At 36.0% G+C, this 18,277-nt stretch overlaps 1 protein-coding gene and 1 long non-coding RNA gene across 4 annotated transcripts in view; one reads left to right on the top strand and one right to left on the bottom strand.

Moving 5' to 3' along the window:
• The window catches only part of LOC149133177 (uncharacterized), a 64,851-nt gene extending 60,823 nt beyond the window's left edge, over nucleotides 1-4,028 (top strand). For all 3 annotated transcript variants that reach the window (XR_016243589.1, XR_016243591.1, XR_016243590.1), the window contains exon 5: nucleotides 3,192-4,028. This is a non-coding gene — a long non-coding RNA (uncharacterized LOC149133177). The remainder of the gene's footprint in view (nucleotides 1-3,191) is intronic.
• LOC106883616 (calcium/calmodulin-dependent protein kinase type 1) overlaps nucleotides 997-18,277 on the bottom strand; it is a 150,102-nt gene continuing 132,821 nt past the window's right edge. Inside the window, exons 4-10 of the mRNA XM_089359462.1 lie at nucleotides 11,995-12,133; nucleotides 9,135-9,258; nucleotides 8,015-8,090; nucleotides 7,298-7,410; nucleotides 5,672-5,750; nucleotides 2,870-2,957; nucleotides 997-1,778 (exon numbers count right to left, since the gene is read on the bottom strand). Of these exons, the coding sequence (XP_089215588.1) occupies nucleotides 1,671-1,778; nucleotides 2,870-2,957; nucleotides 5,672-5,750; nucleotides 7,298-7,410; nucleotides 8,015-8,090; nucleotides 9,135-9,258; nucleotides 11,995-12,133 (727 nt within the window). The 3' untranslated portion in view covers nucleotides 997-1,670. The remainder of the gene's footprint in view (nucleotides 1,779-2,869; nucleotides 2,958-5,671; nucleotides 5,751-7,297; nucleotides 7,411-8,014; nucleotides 8,091-9,134; nucleotides 9,259-11,994; nucleotides 12,134-18,277) is intronic.

Genomic DNA, 18,277 nt, shown 5'->3' on the forward strand with positions numbered 1-18,277 from the left:
CTACCATACAACAGTAACAAAGCAGGAAATGGCAGTCTCTAAGAGTGTGTGGCTTCCAGGAGTAGAGGGTTAAGGGGGGGGTCTTTTTTTTTTCTTTTTTAAAGGAAAGAGCTGTGGTATGTAGTAGGGAGTTCAGGAGGGGGGGGGGGTGAGGGTCTGGGTAAGTAAAGGTAGATTCACTTTGAAGTAAAACAAAGTAAACAGGTTGGAAAAAATACCCTCACATGCATATATATATATATATATATATATATATATATATATATATATATGTATATATTTATATATATATATATATATGTATATATTTATATATGTATGTGTGTGTCTATGTATATACATATATACATTTGTGTGTGTCGATATATATATATACATACATATATGTATTCATACACATCTATATGTATACATACATATATGTGTGTGTATATATATGTATATATATATACATACATATATGTGTGTGTATATATATGTATATATAGATATATATATATATATATATATACATATATATATACATATACATATATATATATACACACATGTATATGCATGTGTATATATGTATGTACATATACACACACAGACATATATATATCCATACATATATATATATATATGTATATATATATATAAACAAAATTAAGGGATCAGCAACAGGTTGCTTCACCACATATGTATATATATATATATATATATGTATATATATGTATGTATATGAGAAATTATAATAGATTGTGAAATAAATGAAAACAGTGATTTGGGGGCAGGGGTATTAATTAAAAGAAAAATTAAAACGAATGACTTTTACGAAGGTAGAAGAGGTGAGTGGCGGGTATCTCAGTGTAGTCAGGGAGTGTTAGTTTTTTTTCCTTTTTTTTTTCTGAAGTTCTGGTGTTTAAATAAAAATGTCCTCTCTATATATAAGTTAATAAACATGTAAAGAAAGTAAACATTTAACAGATTGTTCACAAACCACTCAAAATAGACTGAAGTTTCATACATTATTATCATTTTTTTTATTATTTTTTTTTTTCAAAAATTTTTTTATTTTGTTGTGTTTTGTTTTGTTTTTATTTTCTTTTGGTTTCATTTTGATGTAAATAATAAACAAGACGCACAGAGGAGGGGGTGGAGAAAAAATAAAAGGGGTGGGGAGGAAAAAAATGAAAGAAATTTGGTCTTTTGAAATGTTTATCTTAATATTCCCAAAAAAAAAAAAGAAAAACCAATAAAACTAAAAAGAAGACATCTCTCACTTGTTGCCATCATAATGTCACAGTTTGTGTATGTGACCGGTACTGTCTTTCAGTGTGTTGTGGTCTTTTTGAAGATGGGTGACAAAAAAAAAAAAAAATAAGTACAAGAACCAACCAACCAGCCAGCCAACCTGAGGACAATAGCTTGAGTGCATAATTCACCTGGCTATGCAGTTACCGTGGCCGGCCAATATAGCGATACGGAAGTCGAAGGGGGGTGGGAGGGAGAAGAGAAGTGAATGGTGGCAGGGGTGGGTGGGTGGGTTTTAGGTAATTAAGGTAAGGTAAGGTAAGGTAAGGTGGTCAGGTGTTGTCGAGATTTATTATAACTCTTGGGTTGGGAGTGAAAAAAATGAAGGAAGTATCCACAGGCTTCCAAGCTGTGGGTCCCTCTGGCGGTTTCCTCTACGTCTTTGTAGCTTTAGAGTCATTGTGATCGCAACTGTTGTTATCTTCACGACTCATCGCCAACTTCTTCATCTGACGAATAACTGCTGTCGCATTGTAGGCTTGCTTTAAATGAAAACAAGAAGCAGAAAAAAAGATTAAAATCAAATTAGAGTGAAGGCATCTGATAGTAACATTGGCACAAAGACCTCAAAATATGTGGGGCAGCAGGATTGGGGTTGAATAAATCAAACACAATACATTATTATATAGTTGATAGTGTAGCAAACTCATAAGAGGCGGAGAGAGGACGTAAGTTCGTTTGCCCGAACATGAGAAATTATTGATTTCTCATTGGTTAAAAATTACTGCCCATATACGAATTATGAACTTCGTTGAAGAAATCTTTGACGGGGTTACGGTTCTATGATTCGTGTATGAGTAGTTATAAAACCCCTGATTTTCGGCAAACTCTCCAGTGATCGTTGGATGCTACTAAAATCCACGACACTCACCCTTTTGAGTATCGGCTAATATATATGCCATGTTCAATACTCAAATCATGACAATAGTATGACTGGTGAACGATAGTGTTGTTGGCTACATTGGTTCACTGCATGCCTGACGGTACCAGTGACAAGGGATTGTCTGTAATTTGATGTAAAACAAACATTATAAAGAACTTGCTTTGAGAAGTACCAGCTTTTCCGTTATCTCACTGATATTTTACATCCTTTGCCACTACACATCATTGAAAAATATTCATATAAACACACAGAGACAGTAATGTAAAGTGACATTATTAACCGTTGAACTATGCTGCATATATACATACATATATATAGTGTGTGATTGTGTGTGTGTCAAAGATTAGTAATAATTATTATTACTAATATTAGCAGTTTATAACAGAATTCGAGGAACACTACTCAAAATACTTTGGTGCACTAGCGTAGCTGGAGTGTGTGCCGCCGGAGGCGGCCCTTCAATTTCCCACCTCCGGACCTCACAAAAACTACATATTGCCTACAGCAATAGCCTACAACAGGATGAAACCCTAATTTAAGTTGAATTTAGTATAACTTGGAAAAATCTCATCAAATCTCTTTAGAATAGGGTCTATTCTAAAGATTTATTAAAGAAAATACATACACACACATCATAAATACATACATACATAGGACTGAATCTAGATAAAGCTTTTAATTTATATTTACCTTCCATTTAATTTTTGCAAAATTCTTTTTCATTTGGGCGCTGACTGATGCATGAATATTCTTGTCCAATGCAGTATTTCCACTAATCCTACAATTGGAATATCACATTTAATTATTAATATTAATTACATAATCAACAACGAACACCAACAATAACAACAGTATTTTACACCACCACTTAGTTGAAAATGTCACAAAATATACAGATAGGAATATTTAGATAAATAGCTATGTTGATAACCACACATACACACATACAGACAATATATATGTTTATATATCTGTTCTTTAAACATATTAAAGTGTTTTATTACTTTTTCAGACTGGCAGAGTTAGACAGAGTTTATTGAGGCAGACTTTCTATCGTTGGCTGTCTTTGCTGTGTCCAAGCAACATCAGATTCCCCATGGTCAGACATGTTTTTGCAGAATATTGGTTTTCGAACAGTTTTAGTTATAATAAAAAAGAAGAAAAAAAAACAAAAACACAGCACCCATGACTTTCAAAAACATTTTTTTCACACTCAGAATTGCTGAAGCATGAAATAAACTACCTGCATCAATTGTTAACCGTCAGAACACTACATCCTTCAAAACTGCCGTGCTTCCTGAAATTCACCAGCCTGATTCCCCACCACTATTTTTTTAAAGTCGCATTCACTGTTCACGTTTTGTGCATGTTCTATGTACAATTCATGACTTTTGGTTACTTATTCTGATGAGTTGTAATACACCTGAGCACAGTATATAATAACTTCATTATCATTATGATGGCAAGCTACAGAATCATTAGGATACCAGGCAAAATGCTTTGTAGCATTTCATCTGTCTTTATATTCTGGGTTCAAATTCCCTGTGCCCAAATTATTATTATTATTATTATTACCACCTCTGCCTTAGTGAAGGCGGAGGTATTGTTTTCAGTTGTGTTTGTTTGTCTGTGGAGAAGATATATCAAGAACCGTTGGATGGATTTGGATGAAACTTGCAGTGATGTTTGGCCTCGATCCGGTACTGGACAAAGATTCTGGATTATTTTCCTGTTGTTTTCATTTTTGAGAGTGGTCAGGTTCATTTTTAGTTTTCTCCTTTGTGAGAGCAATTGAGTTTATTTCAGATATTCACATTTAAAAAAAATCTCTGGATAATCGTTGAGAGGATGTTGGTGTTGCCTTGGCAGGGGTTTGCACTCTCTGAGTGCTCTTATTATTATTATTATTATTATTATTATTAAGGCAGTGAGCTGACAGAATTGTTAGAACGCTGGCCAAAATGCTAAGCGTTATTTTGCCTGTCGCTACGTTCTGAGTTCAAATTCTGCCAAGGTCGACTTTGCCTTTCATCCTTTCAGAGTCGATAAAATAAGTGCCAGTGAAACACTGGGATCAATGTAATCGATAGTCCCCTTCCACAAAATTTCAGGCCTTGTGCTTTTAGTAGAAAGGATTATTATTCTTAAGTTTCTTTATGTCCCCTTTAGTATCTGATGTCATATAAGATGCTCTCTCTCTCTCTTTTACTCTTCTACCTGTTTCAGTCATTTAACTGCGGCCATGCTGGAGCACCGCCTTTAGTCAAGAAAATCGACCCCGGGACTTATTCTTAGTAAATAATAAAGACAAAATAAAAACCAGTATTTAGTATATTTAAAATAAGGCTAACAAGAGTCAGCTCCCCTATACACTAAGAAAATAACTATAAATCAGCTTTAATTCACAATGAGTAGGTAAATGGGAAGGGACACTACTCTATGTATTTCTACGTCTCACGAAACAATTGAAGTCAGCTGTAAGTGGAGCTCGACAGGAAAGACGCTTGATATGCTAGAAATAGCAGCCAAATTTTCCTCAAATCATAGGTACAATAGTTATACATACTGCTTAAAAGGGATGGTCATGGCTAGATTGCCTTTGCACATCGGCCTCTCATTCAAGGTTGACATGGACAAAGACAATAAAGAGAGCAAACTGGAGTGCTTCTGTGTGAACACACGACTTGCTAGAAACAACAGTCATCTCTCTCTCTCAGACCACAACTTACCGACTTAAATAAGGAACAACACATGCGGTAATGCACTCCAAGCTATTCAATGATCGAATGAAATATCATTAATTAACTGGTACATATTTTATTAACTCTGGGAAAAGAAAGGAAAAATATTTATCTTGGCAGGATTCAAACTTGGGAATTAAAAGGGTGGAACTAAATACCATAAGGTATTTATCCTGTTCATGTCTATCCTATTTATTTTGTTTGTCCCACCAAACTTGTGTGTTTGTGTTTGTGTGTGCTATGATAATAATAACTTAATTTCTGACTGCTATATATTACTCTACCCTTTACTTGTTTCAGTCATTTGACTGCGGCCATGCTGGAGCACCGCCTTAAGTCGAGCAAATCGACCCCAGGACTTATTCTTTGGAAGCCTAGTACTTATTCTATCGGTCTCTTTTGCCGAACCACTAAGTTACGGTTGACGCAAACACACCAGCATCGGTTGTCAAGCTATGCTGGGGAGACAAACACAGACACACAAACGCACACACACACACACATATATATATACATATATACGATGGGCTTCTTTCAGTTTCCGTCTACCCGAGGCTAGAGTAGAAGACACTTGCCCAAGGTGCCACACAGTGGGACGGAACCCAGAACCATGTGGTCGGTGGGGAAAGTAAGTACATTTTCTCCCAGAAGCTGTCAATAAATTGTGAAAGGATCTGTTCTTCCATACCTGAAGCTTTCTAATATTTCAAGGAAGATGATGATGATGATGTGAATGATTGAAGCAACTTACCATGGATGAGCAAGAGCCTGTTTGCAAGTATACCGCATTGTGGCATCTTTACACATGAGGTTTTTTATAAAATCTGTTGCTGAAATATGGAATTGGAAGAATAAATATAGAATTGTATGCAACAATAAAAAAAAAGGAAAAAAAAAAAATAGCATAAAATGTAAGTTTGTTACAGTAGAAATATAATGTAGCCCAGATTTCATGACTGATGAAAAGTGAAAAGTAAGATTTGCTTTTTTGAAGTCCATGAAATTTGCGATATAAAAAATAGATATAAAAAAAAATATTATAGAATATAATAATTTTAATATCAGTAAGAAACCAAAAATAAGGTAAAACAGTTCAGGTATTAGAAGTGCTACAGCATGGCCTTTGCTATGATACCTAAAACAAACAAAAAGATCCATAAGAAAGAAAGCAAATAAACCAGGATCCAAGAAAACTAATGACGGTCTGTGCTAGAACAAAAGAGACTCTCTTACTCTTTTACTTGTTTCAGTCCTTTGACTGCAGCCATGCTGGAGCACTGCTTTTAGTCGAGCAAATCGACCCCAGGACTTATTCTTTGTAAGCCTAGTACTTATTCTATCGGTCTCTTTTGCTGAACCGCTAAGTTACGGGGACGTAAACACACCAGCATTAGTTGTCAATCGATGTTGGGGGGACAAACACAGACACACAAACATATATATATATATATATATATATATATATATATATATACGACGGGCTTCGTTCAGTTTCCATCTACCAAATCCATTCACAAGGTTTTGGTCAGCCCATGGCTAGAGTAGAAGACACTTGCCCAAGGTGCCACGCAGTGGGACTGAACCCGGAACCATGTGGTCGGTGGCAAGCTACTTACCACACAGCCACTCCTGCGCCTAATAAAATTTCTTTTTTTAGATATTTAGGGTAACAAAAAGTAATGTTGCATGTCATGTAATGAGCTCAAATCAGCTTAAAACATATTGTTAATATATTTATCCATTCAAAATGTTATTGCCATTGTCAGAAATAATATTTTCTCAGCTCGAAACCAGTTTTCTATTTACTCAATGGGGAAAAAAAAAAAAAAAAATCAGGAAGAGAAATATGTTTGGAGTATTGTTTAGACAGACATTGTCTCTGCTTCTGAATGGTTTTCCATTGGTAAAGTGTTCAAGTGACCCGAATAAATGAAAATCTAATCATGCTACATCTGGTGAGTAGAGAGGATGAGGTAGAGCTTTCTAGCCTAATGAGTTTACCTTTTCTTGGGTTATTTTGTTGAATTAACTGCTTTATTCTCAAGGGAAAGCTTATGAGGAACCCATTTCCCTTCTCTATACACTTTTCCTAATCCGCTTGGGATAATCTTACACAGTGGATCAAAGTTTATTACTTTGATGTAAATCCTTTTCACTTGCTATTTTTACTGCATCAATATTGAGAACAGTTAGTCTTCCTGATCGATACCCATCCATTTTTGAATTTGTTAAACTACGCAGGAGTGGCTATGTGGTAAGTAACTTGCTTACCAACCACATGGTTCCGGGTTCAGTCCCACTGCGTGGCACCTTGGGCAAGTGTCTTCTACAACACACACACACACAGAACATTAAAGAATAAGAGAAAGTTACTTACCTGATTTTGAAATTTCGTCCCAGTAAGGGGAATCAAATTCGTATTCTGCCCTTAGAATCTGTCTGAATAATTCAGCATCGTGTTCATCATAGAAAGGAGGATAACCACACAACCTAACAAAGAAAATATAGAATATTTATATTGTCATGCATTCATAGAGTTAGGGTTTGAGTCCCATGTGTAAGGCAAACCCTATTTTTTTACCATCGAGGGGTGATATGCCCCAATATTAGACTATTTAGCTTAGTCAACATATGGTGATTACTTATAAGCCTTAAGCTCATAAATATGTGCGTATGCATGCATGTGTGTGTGTGTGTAGGCATATGACTTAGTGGATAGAGTGCAACACTCATGAATGTGGTTTCAGTTCCCGGACTGGGTGGTGCATTGCGTTCTTGAGCAGAACATCTCATTTCACATTACTCCTGTCCACTCAACAGGCAGAAATGAGCAATCCTTGCGATGGACTGGCATCCCATCCAGGGGGATAAAATATATGCCATAGAATCCGGGAAAACAAAATTGGCCTTATAACCCTATGGCCAGGGAAAGAACTTTAATTTTTTTTCAGCAGCAGCAGCAGCAGCAACAGCATAATAATAATAATAATAATAATAATAATAATAGTAATAATAATAATAATAATAATAGTAATAACAATAATAATAATAATAATAATAATGATAATAATAATACGAAGAAGAAGATACTCACAAAATATAGGCTATAACACCTATAGACCAACAATCGACCTCTTTGCCATAGGGCTGCTGGGCTAGAACTTCAGGAGCTGCATAAAATAAAAGGGGGTAAAAAAAAAAAAAATCAGGAAAATATTAGTATCAGTTGTGGGAGTTAGAATTGCTGCAGTTTACACCTCTCACTTGTAGTCAAAGCACAATCTATGACTGGTCGCTAATCCACATTATCAGAGATCAATTCACGATAAGACTAACATTGTTCATAATAGAGTATATATGTTATTCCAGATCAATGATAAAATGAATCAGTTTTATATATATATATATATATATATATATATATATATATATATATATATATATATATATATATATATATATATGTATGTATGTATGTATGTGTACATATGTCACATTATATATAGAGGTATGGATGACTGAATGGGGGTTAATATTGGCTCTTAGCCTAACACTTTTAGCTTCTATTCAATATACAGGATACCCATCTTGCCTCATTAATTCACAAAATGACTCTTCTCTGATTTAGCGATGAAAATAAACACAATAAATTACAGGAAAATGATGAGAGAGAGGGAGAGAGAACATATATATCTATATCTATCTATCTATCTATCTATCTATCTATCCATTTATCTATCTATACATAGAACTACACATAGAACTAAAGAGACTATAAAATGAGGGAGGGAAATTTTAGCTATAGATGAATGCATTGTATCACAATCAGGTTATAGACATATACAATAACATACATCACCACACACACACACACACACACACACACACACACACACACTCATACATATCTAAATACAATCCCACCTTAGATATACATGTGTATGTGTGTGTGTGTGTGTGTGTACACACAAAATGGATGCTTACACAAGGTACCCCACTTTTCATTCCCACAATTGCATGAAAACTTTTAAAAAAGGTAAAATAATATGAAACAAGCAGAATAAAGTGGAAATAGAATTCTTAAACAATGACATTTCTTTTACTCCGCATGTTTAATGGAATCATGTGATACAATAGGATTATCAAGACACTGATGCTATAGAATTTCTGGAAGAGCAAACAAAGAAAAAAACCAGGAATATTCAAATACTCACCTACATAACCAGGAGTACCACAAGCAGTTGCCATAATGCCAGATTCTTCAGTTTTTGAAAGACCAAAATCACTTATCATAATTTTTGAATCATCAGCTGCACTGTAGTAAAGCAGATTTTCAGGCTGAAATAACCAAACAAAACAAATTTCAGATGGATTATTGCAAGATTATCAGTTTCTTGGCATAGGCACAAGTGTGGCTGTGTGGTAAGAACGTTACTTCTCAATCTCAAGGTTCTGGATTCAATCCCAAACTGCATGGACATCTTGGTTGAGTGCTTTCTTATTTCTTTATTGCCCACAAGGGGCTACACACAGACAGATTAAGTCGATTATATTGACCCCCCAGTGCATAACTGGTACTTATTTAATCGACCCCGAAAAGATGAAAGGCAAAGTCGACCTCGGCGGAACTTGAACTCAGAACGTAGCGGCAGACGAAATACCGCTAAGCATTTCGCCCAGTGTGCTAACGATTCTGCCAACTCGCTGCCTTTTGAGTGCTTTCTGCTATAGCCTTGTGATTGCATTTGGTAGATAGAAACTGAATGAAGCTTATAAGGTGTGTGTGTGTGTTTGTATTAATCAAAGTGTACCAATGTTTGTATTAATCAAAGTATACCAATGACATCCAATCTTGCCAATCGGTTTCGTAGTGGGTATTAAACTGGATGTTAAATGACAGCATGGTTACATAATACTGCATGTTCATCAGAGCTAGCAGTTATGTTAAAAATATAGTGGCTGCTGTCTGCTATTGGAGGTGAAAAGCCATATCTGGTTTATGGGTGCTGTGAAAGAAGACAAAACAAGCTGAACAAGAGTTCTATCAAGAGTTATGTCCCTCGGTCCCCGAAGTCTTTTGAAATCAAGTCTACAATGGGCCCCATCATGACTATAATCATGAGACCTCTACTTTCGGCTCTTTCACCACCATATCCTGGGAACCCAGCAGAGTTTAACCAAAACATCCACAAAGGGACACACAGACATATGCACCCTAAACAATGGCTTATTCATCAAAACATCCGTCCAGCACCCTACCCCAAAAAAAAAACAAAAAAAAAAACCCTACACAAATACCCGCTCCTTAAGCCATACATAAATTTTCAGAAAACTTTCGTAGACTTCATGCTGGAAAATGAGGGGCAAAAGAAAGGTAAAACTGACCAACACAGATGGTCATCCTAGAGAAACTTACAAGCAAACAATTCGATCAATTAGAAATAGCAGCCAAATTTCCTTTAGTTCAAACAATAATGTCTTAAACAAAGGAGGATAAACTGATTGTTGTGGAAATGTAGTTGTAGAGAAATTTGAAAAGACAGGACAATCACGATTGGAATATTTTTGATCATGGGGTTTTTTTCTATGAAGGATGACCGGGTGTTAAACAAGAACAACAACAAATAACCTACAGATGCACTGTCTCCTCCTCCTCCTGCTACTATAACAGTCTCTGCTTCTTTCAACAGGTAACTTAAATACTTCCTCTTTTGAGTCACAAGACATACCAGTCTGTCCTTCTCCCGTCACTCCTACTGTGTTTCCACATTCTTCTGGCACTGCACTAACCCCTTTTTCCCCCAATTCTTTCCTTCAGATTCCCTCTTGATCCAAATATTTCCCCTCGTTGATTTACATATGTTCAAACTGAATGTTAACCTTATCTCTATCCTTGCGAAGAGGACCCAGACATAAGTTCTGCGACACATGAAGATCACAGATCCTACCTCAAGTCTGGGAGTGTCTGTGAAGGTCACAGGTTCTGTCCCATCTCCCTGAAAAAGCAATAAGAATTGTGACGGGCATGCGGAGTTAACAAATACCCCATCTTCCTCGGTCGTTCCTACATAAATTTTATTTTTGCAGGCAGCGATTGGCAAGGGAAATAACTCTGCTTGACTAACAAAAGTATTTAGTTTCACTCTATTTCACTGTTTAGTTCCAAGATAAGGATAACTTACTTTTTTCTTCCCTCTTATCTAGTCTGCTTTTGTATGCTCTACGTGGTTGACTGACCAACTAGAAATACCAGCCAAATTTCTTTCAAAATCTTATCTTACTGTCTCACTTCACGAATGAGTGATTACTAGTAGAAAGGATATCAGCCAACTGTAAAAACAGTTGCTCCAACATATAATATATTCTCACACCTGTGATTTACATAACTTAGTTTAGAATACATTATTTACATTTGATGGATATTTGTCCTCATCTTGTTTGTTGTTAACGCAACGTTTAGGCTCATAGACCCTCCAGCCTTCATCAGGTGTCTTGGGGAATTTTCAAACCTGGGTTCTCATTCCTAGGCTGAATGAGAATAGGAGTTTAATAATCTGAAAATTCCCCAAACAAATAGTTAATAAGGACGAGTTTGGAAACCCAAGAAAGATTATGTTTACCGGGTTCATATTGCCAAAATCCAGAAATGATGATATTCGCGAAGTTAACAGTTTTAAAAACCCAGAGAAGGGGAAATGAACGGAGATAATAGATGGAAAATCCAGACAAAATGAGATTAATGGGATTAAAAGATTGAAAACTTGCAAAAGGACAGGTTAATTGGATTAAGAAATAGAAAACCCCTAGAAAAGAGAGTTTATGGGTTTAACAGATGAAAAATCCAGAAAACGAAAGTCTACAGGGTTAACATGAGAAACCTAGAAGAGGTATGTTTAATGGGGTTAACAGCTGGAAGAGACTGATGAAATCAATAGTCTGAACAATCTTGGCATTTATTAAAGAATCACAAAGTATTAAAACAGATAAAATAAATAAATAGATAGAAAAGAAAGAACAAAATAAAGAAAGATGGAAAAAAAAAAGAAAGAAAAGAAAATAGTGTGGAATCCCTACCTTGAGATCCCTATGTACAACACCCCGCTCATGCATGTAGTCGACCCCTTCTAGAACCTGCTTGATTAATGCACTGGCATCTCTTTCAGTATAACTGCCCTTTTCAACAATCCGATCGAATAGTTCACCTCCAGTTACTCTGCAAAGAATAAGAGAACAAATAAAATATATATGACAGCAAAATCAAACAGTCTGGGTGCAGCACACACACATAAAACACATATTACACATACATGCAATAATAATAATAATAATAATAATAATAATAATAATAATAATGGGTCTCTTTTGATTTCAATGATAGATAATCAGTTCAATCAACAATAAATATTGACTGTCACTACAAGTTATTGAAAAGGCCCCAAAAGGCTGAAATGCATCTGGTGTTTCTGATAGCCATTGTCGGGATAAACTTTTTGTCTCTCTGATATTTATTTATTGTAACACAGCATGTACATACATGCACAGGTGTACATGTATATGGGCATGTGTGTGTGTGCACATGCATACAGTGAGAAGATGCATATGCGCAGTTATATCCACATATATATATATATTTTGCTGGGTGGTTGGTGTTAGGAAGGGTATCCAGCTGTAAAAATTCTGCCAAAACAATCACAGAAGTCTGGTGCAGGCTTCTGCCTGGCCGGTTCCTGTCAAACAATACCACCCATGTCACCATGGAAGGCAGACATTAAACAATAACAATGATGATGATATATATATATATATATATATATATATATATCATCATCATCGTCATCATCGTTTAACGTCTGCTTTCCATGCTAGCATGGGTTGGACGATTTGACTGAGGACTGGTGAAACCAGATGGCTACACCAGGCTCCAATCTAATCTGGCAGAGTTTCTACGGCTGGATGCCCTTCCTAACGCCAACCACTCCGAGAGTGTAGTGTATATATATATATATATATATATACACACACACACACACACACACACACACACACACACACACACACACATGAGGATGTGTTGTAAAATTCCTTCTTCTAAGGGCATCGCAAAAAGCCTGGTTGGAAGCACAACATTCTGAGTTCTTTTACAGGGTTTAAAAAAAAAACTGAAGGACCGTAGCTATAAGTGTGTGAATCTGAGAGGAGAATATGTTGAATAAAATCATAATTAACTGATCCTCCTGTATTTTCTTTTAACCAAAGCCAGGAACTTTTCAGCAGCCCCTTGTTCGTACAGTTTTGCCCCATCCGAATATTGCTGTAGTAAGCAATGATAGGTCATTGAACTTCCTTTATGCAACAAAATCATCCCCCCACCTCTTTCCTTCAAAGTCAATACCAACATTGATAAATCCAATATTTATTTATAAACAATACTAAAATATAGTAGAGATTTCTATAATATTGATTTTTTTCCTGCTGTGGTTGTGTGGTAAGAAGCTTGCTTCCCAACCACATCATCCCAGGTTCAATCCCACTGTGTGGTCAACCAAAACCTTGAAAGTGGATTTTATAGACAGAAACTGAAAAACCCATCATACATATATATGTGTGTATGTGTGTGTGTGTGTGTGTGTGTGTGTGTGTGTGTGCAATTGTGCCTGTGTTTGTGTCTATGTTTGATCCTTCCCCCCTCCCCCAGCACCACTTGATAACAAGTGTTTACGTCCTGGTCACTTGGCAGTTCAGCAAAAGAAACCGATAAAATAAGCACCAGGTTTAACAAGAAAATAAGTACTGGGATCAGTTCATTCGACTAACAATTCTTGAAGGTGGTGCCCCAGCATGGCCGCAGTCATAAGCTGAATACCCTAACCAACGAGCCATATGCAATACATATACAAACACACATATGATACTTCCACGCAGTTTCTATCTATCAGATTCCCTCGTAAGTTATTGGTTGGTCAGGTGCAGCATAGTGGGACTGAACCTGAAACCACATGGTTGGAAAGTGAGCTTCTTAACCACACAGCCAGTCATGCTTTTATATATATGTAAAATATTCATGGTCCCTACTTTGCACTGAATCTTGAGGGAAGTGCTCAGATTCTCAGCAAGACAGCATAAATATTGATAAAAATTCCTGTTTGGTTCATTCATTATCAAGTCCTGCTTAACTTAATCAACCTGCTGTGAGAAGATAGCTTTCGGCTACACAGAAATTATGAGGTTAATTGGGAGCTGATAATGATTAACAATCAGAAACTGGTTATTCCAATGCCTGTCTTTATGTAGCAAGAATTTTTATCAGTTGCGTGGGTAGGTAAGTGGTATTTTCTCTTGGATATATTTCATATATTTTGCAAAAAGATAATAATATATTATTTGTACTTGGTTTGCAAGATTCTTGATGTGAACACATATATTGAAACTGATTTAGTTGTATCTTGGGTGGGTCATTATACCAATAAGAAACACATGCACTGGTTCTGTTTCGTGTTTATTATCATTATCATCATCGTCGTTATTATTATTATTATTATTATTATTATTTGTCAATAAGTTAATGATTTAACCAGTTAACTAATTAATCAATGAATTCTTTCAAAGCCCTTTTGTTGCCATTTGGCATGCTCTCCCCACCCTCTCCCTCTCTACTCCAAGTCTGCTCCAGGTTGATCTGTCTGTCTGTCTGTCTGTCTTCTAGTTTATAGGTTCTATATATATGTTTATATGGATGTCAATGAGAATGAAAAAGAGAGAAAGAGGAGGAGGAGGAAGAGGAAAGCAAAAGAGAGAGAGAGAGAGGAGAAAAAAGAGGAAGAGAAAAGAGAGAGAGAGAGAGAGAGAGGAGAAAAATGACTGAAACAAGTAAGAATAAAAGAATATATAATACATATATAATATATAATATATAATATATATATATATAATATATATACATAATATATAATACATAATATATAATATATAATACATATATATATGATATAATTCTTTTTAAAACAGGCACAAGGCCTGAAATTTGTGGGGAGGGGTTTGTCGATTACATTGACCCCTAGTGTTTCAATGGTACTTATTTCATTGACCCTGAAAGAGGATGAAAGGCAAAGTTGACCTTGGCAGAATTTGAACTCAGAATGTAAAGATGGACCAAACGCCACTAACCATTTTTGTCTGGCGTGCTAATGATTCTGCCAGCTCACCACCTTAATAATAATAATAATAATAATAACAACAACAACAACAACAAGAGCACTCAGAGAGTGCAAACCTCCACCAAGGTAACACCAATGTCCTCTCAACAATTAGCTGGAGATGTTTTTTTACAATGAGAATATCTGAAATAAACTTGGCTGCTCTCACAAACGAGAATACTAAAAATGAACCTGACTGCTCTCAAAAATTAAGTAAAACAACCGGAAGAATAATCCAGAATCCTTGTCCAGTACCTGATCAATCCCAAAATCTAATCAGTTTGTGCCAGTCACGAGGCCAAACATCCCTGAAAGTTTCATCTGAATCCATCCAATAGTTCTTGAGATATCTTGTCCATGGACAAGCAAAAAAGCACAACTTCCCCAAATTTTTGGGTCTTGTGCCTAGAGTAGAAAAGACAAGACTCCTTAACTGAATGGGGGTACATTATTAAGGTACGTGAAAGTATGATAAACAGACAGGAACAAGTGTCATGCTGGAGAAGAGATCCATGGCTTCCCCAACTGGAAAAAGAGAAACAGAGAGACGATGAGGGTACACACACACGTGTGTGATTGTAGGTGCGTGTCCTTATTTCTCTCTTTTTCTCTCTTCTTAAGATGCACAGGACATACAGTTCCATTGTGTTGTTGTCTACCTGCTGGAGGGAGGGACAACAAGGTCAGTCATAAGTTGTTACCTGAAATACTGAAATGCATGGCTACTTGCTTAAAAACTCCCCAAGACTGTCAGTGCATTTTGCCAAACTTACAAGGGCCTGCTTTTTTATTTTCCAGTGAGAGGAGACAACATTTGAACTCAGGACACACAGATTACTGCAACATTTCTCATCCATTGTTTTAACATTCTCCAATCCATCACTCTGGAATGGTATGCTTTTTTTTTATCAATCCCAATAAAATACAACATATTACACTCTATGTATGTGTGTATATATATATATATATATATATATATATATATATATATATATATATATATATATATATATATATACACATACATACACACACACACATATAATGATGTTTGATTGAGGCTCAACTGTTTGCAGCAATACAATAAGAATGGGAAAATAAATCACCAGTTTTCTCTTTCTACTATATTTTATTATTATTATTATTATTATTATTATTGTTGTTATTGTTGTTGTTTTTGTTGTTGTTGTATGTGTGTGTGTCTTTTTAATCATTATTATTTTCATTAAGCTTGTCACTTGTTAAGAGTTAGCACTCTAATTAAAGGGCTTTATCGGCACTAAACAATTAGACATTTGAGTTTCATGAGAAATGGATTAAAAAGCAAGCCAAGAAACGAATAAAATGGTAGAAAAATCATGCATCATGTTCTTGTCAAAGTCTCTTGCTGTCAGAGAGAAAGAGAGAGAAAGAGAGAGAGAGGAAGAGAGAGAGACAGAGATTCTGATATTTATTTGGTTTTATTTGACTCTCTTATATTTACCCCCCACACTCACCCACTTACCTGCCAACATGCCAGTCTTACAGGCCTGCTATTTACTCTGTTGGTGTTTTAAAGCATAAATTATAATAAATTAATGTAACTGAGAGAGATGTTTTGAAAACAGGCAGAAGTGCTTGTGTTTTAAGTTTCTTTGTGTGTGTTATATGGTGTGTGCAACAGTCTGTCAATGGCGGAATGATGTGTGGTATGTGGAGTGTTGTGGTGTGTTGAGTGTTGTGTGGTGTGTGGGGTGTTTGTGTGGTGCAGGAAGTGTTTTATGTTATGGTATGTGGTTAGTGCAGTGTTGTGTGGTCTGTAATGTTGTGTGGAGTTTGTGTTATGTGTAATGTATGTATGTATGTATGTATGTGCGTATGTATGTATGTATGTATGTGTGTGTGCATGTATGATTGTGCACGTGTATTTGTGTGTGTTTTACTTTGAGATTTATTTGAGATTTGCATTGTAGAATTCAGGCTGGTCACTGACGAAGAGACAAGTCATTTTATGTTTAAGCCAAGACCATTCCAATGATTTGTGGATGTGTGAGTGAGTTAGTGTGTTCCTATCTTTTATTTTTTATTCTTTCTACTTGTTTCATTCATTAGAATGTGGCCATGCTGGGGCAACACCTTTGAAGAATTTCAGTTGAACGAATCAACCTCAGTATGTATTTTTTTTAAAGCCTGGTACTTATTCTATCGATATCTTAAGTTGAACTGCTAAGCTATGGGGACTTAAACACACCAACACACGTTGTCAAACAGTAGTGGGAGACAAACACAGGCACAAAGACACACATGACAGGCTTCTTTTGGTTTCCATCTACCAAACGCTCTCACAAGGCTTTGGGCAGTCCAAAGGCTATAGCAGAAGATGCCTGTCCAAGATGCCATGCAGTGGGACTGAACCCAGAACCATGTGGTTGGAAATCAATTTTCTTACCACACAGCCACAGCTGTCAGTAAATATTGCATTAAACCCGTCACGAGCCCACGGATTCATAAAGCCAAAAAACCCAGTTTCTACAGCATATAAGCAACTGAAATTACAAAAGCCTCCTCCCTGAATGGGACGCTAGTCCATCACAAGGTTAGCTTCCCGGCTACTGATGGAACTTAATTAATTACACCTTAGTGGACAGGAGCAGCCTGAAATGAGGTATTTTGCTTCAAAACAATCAAAAAAACAATGCACCACCCAGTCCAAGAATTGAAACCACAATCTTGAGATTCTGAGTGCAACACCCTAACCACTGGGCTATATATCTTCACTGCATATATATATATATATATATATATATACACACACACTCATGTAATTAATGTGTGTGTGTGTGTATGTCTCCTTAGTTTATAGAAATTCATGTTTGATTACTTTTTATATATGCGTGTATGCCGTCCATATGCACATACGTTTGTGTGCATATGCAACTGTATGCACATGCAATATGCTCATTCCAGGAAACCTTTAATGCAGAGCCTTGGGAATGTTTTTACAAACCTTCACTGTACCATTAATCGATTACATTTGGAGAATACTGGTTAGTGTGGTTAGTTTATTTTGTTCTATCTTGGAAACAGCTCAGCATTTCGAGGCTTTTATGCAAATCTGCTGTTACACAGCCCAGTGCACCTATGATAATAGACACAAATGAAAATCTATAGCCTGGATATAAGAG

This window comes from Octopus bimaculoides, chromosome 11 (assembly GCF_046866305.1).
Source record: "Octopus bimaculoides isolate indiv1 chromosome 11, ASM4686630v1, whole genome shotgun sequence".
NCBI classification, from domain to species: domain Eukaryota; kingdom Metazoa; phylum Mollusca; class Cephalopoda; order Octopoda; family Octopodidae; genus Octopus; species Octopus bimaculoides.